Below are 8,330 nucleotides of genomic sequence, written 5' to 3' on the forward strand. Positions count from 1 at the left end.
ATTGTTTCACTGGATAAAATATAAATACAAAGCAAGTTAATTTACAACTTGTTTTGACTACATTTGTCATGAAACATTTTTCACAGTGTAAAAAAAAAAAAAGTGGAGTGCAGCATCTCTTCTGTGATTATTGCTCAGCTTCAACTGCTCTCGCTCTTTTCACTTTTTTTTTTTTAATCATAAAAGATGAATACTGGACTTCATGTGGTCAACATTTCACCCTTCACATGAAATGCAACCAGGATCCACTGGCCTGTAAACATAGTTGGAAAATAAAAATGGCTTCCTTGTACCACCGAGAATTTAAGTGTGCAACACACATACCGATTTTCGGGCTAAATTTTAACATCTCTTCCCCTCTTTCAATTAAAGTCCACAGTCCGATTATTGGATGTCTCTAACAAAATCAAACAAAGTACAAAACAAAAAAATGGAGTAATTATCCTGAGCGATGAACTTGTGGTTTGTTGTGTCAATCGGAATGAAAAAATATATTACGGTATTTAAAGTCATAAGAATGTTGAATGATGAGGATTTCTAGAAATCCAGATACATTTACAAAAAAAAAAAAAAGACAAACAAATCAGATCATGCTTTTTCACACTGTTAAGGATTGTTTTACTTTCATCTTTTTATTTATTTTTTGACAGGTTTGTTTTGCTTTTCAAACAATAAATGTTGAAATTTAAAAATATTTGACTCACACATTTAATTGGAAGTTACACCGAAATTTGGAGTACCTCAAAGCTCCTTTACGGGGCCCCATTATTTTCACTATTTTTAAATGAATAACGTATGAAAAGGCAAAAGGAAGTAGATATCTATAAAGGTGTGCAATTTGGTGCTTCTAAATGTTACATCTGTTCAGTATTTTGGATTGTGTGTTCGAGATAAGATGATCCACAGACTCTGTGATTGTGATGTGAAACGGAATGCTAATCAATTAGGAAAGGACTTTTGCACTACTCTTTCTTCTTCTGCATAATTTCCATCAATCCAAATGCCCTGTGCTCTATGTCACGAATCAGTCTTGGTAATACAACAGATATGGGGACTTGCTACTGTTGATGGAGATATACTTATGTGCGTGGTGTGGTGTGTTGGTCTTCTGGAGTACCTGTACATTAAACACTGAAAGAACTGCAAGGAAGAATTTTTCCTCGTCATGTGTGGTCTGTCACAGTTGAAAAATCTTTTCAGATATGAAAAATCGGTATGTGTGTACTCCGCTTAACAGCTTCCAATGTGTGTAGGGCTTGGGTTCAGTGAGGTCTGGAAGACGGCAGTGGTGGAGGAACCAGACAGAGCGATGGATCCAGGTTGGACATTTTTGCACTCCAAACACTCTTCACCCGGGCAAGAGGCAAGTGATGCTTTCAGACGCCTCATGACAAACAATACTGACAAAGATTGACAGCTCAAAATATAGAAGCAAAGTATATCTTCTCCAGGGAGGTGATGGGATAAGGTGAGGTTGTTTATCTACATGATTGTGCAGCTTTTCATCATCAACTCAAAACACAGATGGAAAATCCCAAGCGTTTTTTTTTCTCTCTCTTGGCACTTTGCAAAACAAAACCTCAAAATAAAATCAGAACAATTCAATAATATGCATACACAAATTGCAAACTGCAGAAATAGAACACGTTGCATCCACCTGATTGTAAAGTCTATTTGTGTGTGTGTGTGTGTGTGTGTGTGTGTGTGTGGTGACTGGAAGAAGAAAGAAGATGGATGGATGGAGGATGGAGGTCCGCCACGCATCTGAGTCAGCTTACCCAGCACGCTTTATGACACGGAGGAGAACAGGGTGGTTAGGTGGGTGGGGTTGGTCAAGTGAGTCAGCCCTCTGAAGTGGTCCTTGATACATCCACTAGGGAGCGAGGTAAAAACAATGTTGTCTATGCTGGGAATATTCAACACAACATTTCACACCATTTTGAAAAAAAATGTAAGATATTTTTTTTCCTTTCTTGAGGTTTTCCTGATGTCAGTCTGTGCCAGAAGGTCCATTTGATGGTTCCTACATCCTCGGCCCATCTTCCGAAATAGACAGGATCCTTGGTTTCTTTTTTTGTACCTTGCCCTTTTAAAGGGTAGCTCACCTACTCATCTAGTGTACAACGTTTTATTGTCTTTAATTGTCCATAAACTGCTTTCATTTTTCACCTTTTTTTTTTTTTTGCTTACAAAATTCTTTACAAAATTATGACCAAACCAAAAGCATCAATGAAAAGCGGTGGAAGAAGAAAAATAAGTGTTGCTGGTCACTTCATTTTAGGGCTCCTGTGGTTCTGCGTTGCAGAACAGCTTGTGGATGGATGGTGACGGGGGAGTAAGGAAGAATTGGGTGAGGGAAGGGGAAGTGTCGAGGAAGGGGTGGGGTCACAACCAAAAAGCATCCACTCCGTCCTCGGCGCCCGCCGGGGAGAGGTAGGGAGTGCCCCCCCCCTCCGGAGTGCCCCGGCCGGCCCTCCCCGGACCGCTGCTCTGCATTGGTGAAGGTCAGACCTCCACAGACTGGATCTGGTTCATCTGGGCTCGCATCATCTGGACACTGTTGAGGATCTTCTTCTGATGGCCCGCTAATGTCACGCCCACCCGGAGGATGTCACTGTGACGGTTACAAAACCATTGAATGGATGAACCGAACACGGAAAACCCACAAGACAGAGTATGAATACACACGTACTGTAGGTCGCTTCATGAGGTACATCAGTGACGAGCAGCCACCATTCATGTAGTGTTTTGCAAAACTCCATCACGAATAAGTAAAGGAGCCATGGGTCATATTGGTTTGTTTACAGCGCAGTCTTGTGCACTTTCAATTGAGAGGGGAGTATTGATTTGATTAAGGTCTTTAAAATAAAGCATTTTGAACTAAATGTAACTGTCACTAATTTTAGAAGCCTACTCTTTGCCTTCATTTTTCCGTTAAATTCCTTTAAATCTTTGTTTCTACCTGTTTTTTAAAGGCTGTCCATGTACATTTTTTAAATTAATTCTGAGTAAGCTAAATTTGCTCTCTTTGCTTTGTCTTTGAGCGTCTCTAGCTGTTTGTCAATGCTTTTGGGGTGTTGTGCTTTTGGTTGTGAGAAGCACATTGAGTTGCCTTGTACGTATGAAATGTGTTATATAAATCAAACTGTCTTGCCCTGCAATATTACTCATTTAACATATTGTCGAATAGACTGAATAGAATAGATTGTCACTTACTCCATGGTCATCTGGGACACCACGTCAAAAGTAGTGAAGTCCGAATTGGCAAAGTTGTCCTTATACTGGCCCATCTTGATGGCGTCCAGCCACTCGTCCACTGTGCTGAAGCTGGAGAAGTCCGGGATGCTGCGGTCCAGCAGGGGCAGATGCACACTGGGGGGTGGGGGTGGGTGGACACAAGCAGGATGCATTAGGATGAATGATGACGGAAATGTGATGGTGCTTCGCATCGCGGTCGTTCTGCGGACCACCTGCGTGCTTCTGGAGCCACTGGTTGCGTCACGTTCTCACGGCCTGAGGACAATCCCGCAGGCCTCGTTCATCAAAACCGTGTTTTCCAAATTCATTTCCCTCAAAATGGATTTTCCAAATGAAGTGCTGAGTTTTTGGGGGGGAGACTTTCTACTGGACATCTGTGGAAAATTAGGAATGTTTTGGATGTGCACAACTGCCTCAATCCTGGATTTGCATTTGCTGTTTGTTGGAAAGACTTGAAAGAGTCGGTTCTAAAACCAACACTGCATTCTAGATCAGTAGCGCCTTTCACACAGACCATCATAGCCAGCTTCTTACCGCCTTATCCTGTGTGTAAGGTACTGATGTGTGGACTGAAGTCGAGTGGCTTCAAAAATACTATCTATCGGAGGTTTAACACAGTCTGTGACGATGTTTACATGCAGTCAGTATTGAGGTTAAGGTCCAAATTACAGTTTCTGAAACTTTTGAGGCAACCCGTTTACATGCATGAGTGGGCAGAGTTAGTCCCGTATTAATGTCTGCTTGTGTATTTCCGGCGAGTTGCGCGCCAGGCTCATGAACTTATTAACACACACATTTGTGTGTCTAAATACAAAGGTTTTTTTTTCAGAAAATAATGTAAAAACGCTGCGAAGAAATCAATGTATTCAAGTTAGGCTCAGGAAGGCAAGTAAGCAGGATCGCCGCATATACAAGCACTTCCTGTACTCCAAAGACCAAGATTCCTTGCGTACAGAGTATGCGCAGAACACAAATCAATGTCCTTTCAATGGAAGTATTCCGTTTGCATTTATATGACCAAATATTTGGGTTAGAAAAGGGGTAACCCGTCGGTCTATTCGGGTTTTTAAAAATTGACTATGAGCATCTTCGAATTTATGCCGGCCGGTGCTTACATGGCCTTTCAAAGGTTTTGCATGTGTGTAAGAGGCTGACACCAATGTATGAGTTTTAACACCCGAGACTCATTGCGCCGTGCCACTTTGTGTCGTCAAATTTGTCGCTGACGTTGCCAAGCATCTGATTATCGGAATGCATGAAGCACCAATGTTTCACTAGTGTTCTGCTTTGGCAAGTTCTGTCTGACGATATATATTTAATGAATTGGCCAAATAATCGATTATCAGATTTTTAAAACATTATAATCGGCACCGGCCTCGGGAAAATCCATGTCGGTTGGGCCCTCCAATTCAGATTAAGGTAAGGTAAGTCAGACAGGATTTCTAGGGGTCTGCAAACCCGATTAGAGAAACAAAGCGCCAGAAGCCGTGACAACCCCCCCGCGCCAAAAAAAAAAAAAAACCCTAATGCTTGAAACACCCAATTCATCAAGCAGTCTGACTCACCCTGAGGATAACGGAGTCATGGCCTTCAAGGTATTGGGATTACGAATCATCTTGTCCAGGTTGTTGACGATCTGGCTGAATTTAGGCCGGTTGTTGCGATCCTTCTGCCAGCAGTCCAGCATCAGCTGGTGCAGGGCGCTGGGACAGTCCATAGGGGGTGGCAGCCGGTAGTCCTGCTCAATGGCGTTGATGACCTGAAGGGAGGAGGAGTCCCGACACACAGAATGCAAAGTTAATGAAAAAAGCCTCACCAAATATTTTTCATTGATCAGTGATGAAGCATCTTGAGAGACACATCCATCCATCCATCCGTTATCATTAGTGCTTGACCTCATTATGGTTGTGGGTCAGTGTAGTCTATTGCATCAAGTAGGGCAAACCCTGGACTGGTCCCCAGCAATCATTGGGCACGTAAAATGATTGGATCAGTTCAGGCAACATTTGCTTTCAACACATAAGGTTATAGTGGGCAGTGACACTCGACACAAGACTCACTACACGCCGCATGGTGTCTGCTGTCATTAAAGACTCATAATTTCTGCTTGCGATTTCATCCAGACTCTCCAGTGCTCAAAGTGGTGACATCGCCATTGACCTCAAAAGTGTGGCCCGGTAATTGATTGCCTGCTCGGTTGACTGGGGCACACTAAGGTGGGGCTTTGTTAACCGGTCGGAACGACCCGGAAATACGCACACAGTCTCACCCCAGTTCATTACGGGGGCCCATTAAAGAAGCCTGCATTCAAAGTCCGATTAATCTCATTCAGAAGACATCTAAATAAGGACCCCGATGAAGCACAGGCGCTATCTGAGACTGTTAATAAGATAACAGCCGAGTTTCTCTGTCCTCTCTGAGCACATTAGCGTTCTCGTTTTCAATTTCAAACTATTCTCATTGTCTCCCCGCCACCCTCGCTCCTCTATAATTTGCTCTCTTCCCACCGCTACCCAGAGGGAGAAATTGAGGCTCCAGTAGAGAGCACAAATTGTCTACAGAGCATTTTCAAATTATCTGATTATATCTGTGCGGCAGCTGGAAGAAATTATCACATGAAACACACATTGCTCTTTGGAGCAATGACAGGCCGCACCTCTGGATATTAAATATGTTTGCGGGAATGGGCGCCACAATGCCCGTAGATGAGTTCAGTTACGCACATCTTGATTGGTCATGTCCCAGTAGGGCCTCTCTCCATACGACATGACTTCCCACATGACGATCCCGTAGCTCCACACGTCGCTGGCCGAGGTGAACTTCCTGTACTGGATAGCTTCGGGCGCAGTCCATCGGATCGGGATCTTCCCCCCCTGCGAGTAAAAAAAAAAAAAAAAAAAGAAGCTCAATTACACCCAGCAACAGACGGTAATTTAAACCAGGAGGTGGATGCACTCAAACACCTGGGAGCAAAACAGGCAAAAAAAAAAAAAAAAATACAGCAAGAAGACAAAGAGCTGGGGCACAGTTTTCAAGGTAGAAGAGCATGAGTGGAAATATAAAACAAAATTACACGTTGAAAGACGTGCATAAACTCTGATGAAAAACAATTTCAAAAACATCTTCCAGCTGTGGAGTACCTCAAGGCTCTGTCCTGACTCCCATCTAATTATACTTCCACTCTAATTACTTCCACCAATGTGGTTTTCATCATTTCTTTGTTAGCCACCATAATTAAGACCTACTTCATAGATCATGACAGTACTTTGAGCAAGGGTGAGGCACACGCTGTGGATGAACACACTTTGATTTTGAATCGTCATTAGAAAATACAGACACATACAGGAGCATCTTAAAAAAAAGCTCATCCAAATGAGGAAGTGAAACTTTCCTGTTCTAGTGGTAATATATTAATTCCAGTGTTGTATGTTGCCCTAAGTATTGGTATCCTGGTTAAGATGTCTTAAAAGTCTTACAATAAATTTAATTTGATCGAATACTGAAACTAGTAGAAATGGCTCAACAGACACAGTCAAGCTCCTCTCATGACCTTCTCGGTCCCCAGACCGCACCCCTATTGAAACCCTGTGGAGTGAACGAAAGAGGAGAGAGCTGAAATAATGGGAAGCTAATCAAAATATCTTAACCAGGGGTGCCAATATTTATGGAGGGCAATGTATGTGCTTCCAATTGGGCTCATTTGGGTGAATTCCCCAGCAAGTGCTCGGGTTGTACGAGCTCTGGAATTCTCCCTAACCGACAATATGGATTATTTCCGTTTCAGATTTGGACAGAGGTTCTTTTGTGCATCCTGTTATGACAGACACATCACCCCATTTTGAGCTGATCGGGAAAACATGTGTCAGGGCTCATTTTTTGTAACTGACAGACAGAATGAATTTAGGGGTGACATTTGGGAGACCTCTAGGATACGTGAAGTTGTGGCCCGCAAAATGGCAATTCATCATCTGAAGAATACTAATAAATGGCAGGAGCTGATCTCACCAGAGCGCTGGTGTAGGTAGGGTCGGACGTGTCGTCTTCCAGGAAGCGCGAGAGGCCAAAGTCGGACACCTTGCACACCAGGTTGCTGTTGACGAGGATGTTGCGGGCGGCCAGGTCGCGGTGCACATAGTTCATGTCGGCCAGGTACTTCATACCCGAGGCAATGCCCCGCAGCATTCCCACCAGCTGGATCACAGTGAACTGGCCGTCGTTTTGCTGGAACACAACATAGAACGTCACAAAATCAACAGACACTGGGTCAGACGTTTATGTGCATTCAAAGGCATTATTCCTGCTCAAGAATGATGACAATTACAACGCACAAATGAAATAAGACAAATAACATGTTACTTCAAGGCGACATAAGGAAAATACTTTTTAATGTCGTTTATACAAACTGTTGGATCTCTGCGGTGCCTGGCCACCTTAACAAAAGTGACACCAAACAACCAAGTACATCTTTGGTTAATAACCAAAGATGTACTTGATGAAAGTGGTCTTTCCTGAAATTTCCGTAAAAATAAAAATTATATATATATATATATATATATATATATATATATATGTGTGTGTGTGTGTGCATGTACACTATAGGTAAGATGGGGCCGCCCGACCAAAATTTCGGGTCGGGCCTAAAATTGTCAATCATTGTTCGGGTTCGGGTCGGGCTTCTCTCTCGCTGACTTTTTTTTTGTTTGTTTCTCTCTCGCTGACTTTTTTTTTTCGAGGCCCTTAATTGTTTTGGCCACGAGAGACCGTGGTTCGCAAAAAAACAGAAGTGGCGTCATCACAACACGTACTGTACTAAACTCTCGCAATGACAATTCAAAGAACTCCTTCATATCTTTATGATCCAGCCGTCATTGTTCTTTTTTATCTCGCTGCTTCTCTCTCTTCAAGTGCCGCGCTCCATTCTTAAGGACGTACTGTTACTGTGGTGAATGGCCCAATTTTCAACGCGTCAACATGACGGACAGCCTTAAATTTTCCCCATCCACTCTGAAAAAAAATCCGGCAATGATGGAAAATTGTCCGTTAATGTAACCTCTTCAGAAACAGAAATATAA

General features: G+C 42.8%; 1 protein-coding gene across 4 annotated transcripts in view; it reads right to left on the reverse strand.

Annotated features, from left to right (window-relative positions):
- Positions 1-2,170: 2,170 nt before the first annotated feature.
- Positions 2,171-8,330, reverse strand: part of ephb2b (eph receptor B2b) — a 150,957-nt gene continuing 144,797 nt past the window's right edge. For all 4 annotated transcript variants that reach the window (XM_019858178.1, XM_019858163.1, XM_019858171.1 and 1 more), the window contains exons 12-16: positions 7,264-7,479; positions 5,982-6,131; positions 4,824-5,017; positions 3,217-3,372; positions 2,171-2,614 (exon numbers count right to left, since the gene is read on the reverse strand). In XM_019858178.1, the coding sequence (XP_019713737.1) occupies positions 2,506-2,614; positions 3,217-3,372; positions 4,824-5,017; positions 5,982-6,131; positions 7,264-7,479 (825 nt within the window). In that variant the 3' untranslated portion in view covers positions 2,171-2,505. The remainder of the gene's footprint in view (positions 2,615-3,216; positions 3,373-4,823; positions 5,018-5,981; positions 6,132-7,263; positions 7,480-8,330) is intronic.

The sequence above is a fragment of the Hippocampus comes genome, unplaced genomic scaffold (assembly GCF_001891065.2).
Source record: "Hippocampus comes isolate QL1 unplaced genomic scaffold, H_comes_QL1_v1.1 scaffold17, whole genome shotgun sequence".
Lineage (NCBI taxonomy): Eukaryota > Metazoa > Chordata > Actinopteri > Syngnathiformes > Syngnathidae > Hippocampus > Hippocampus comes.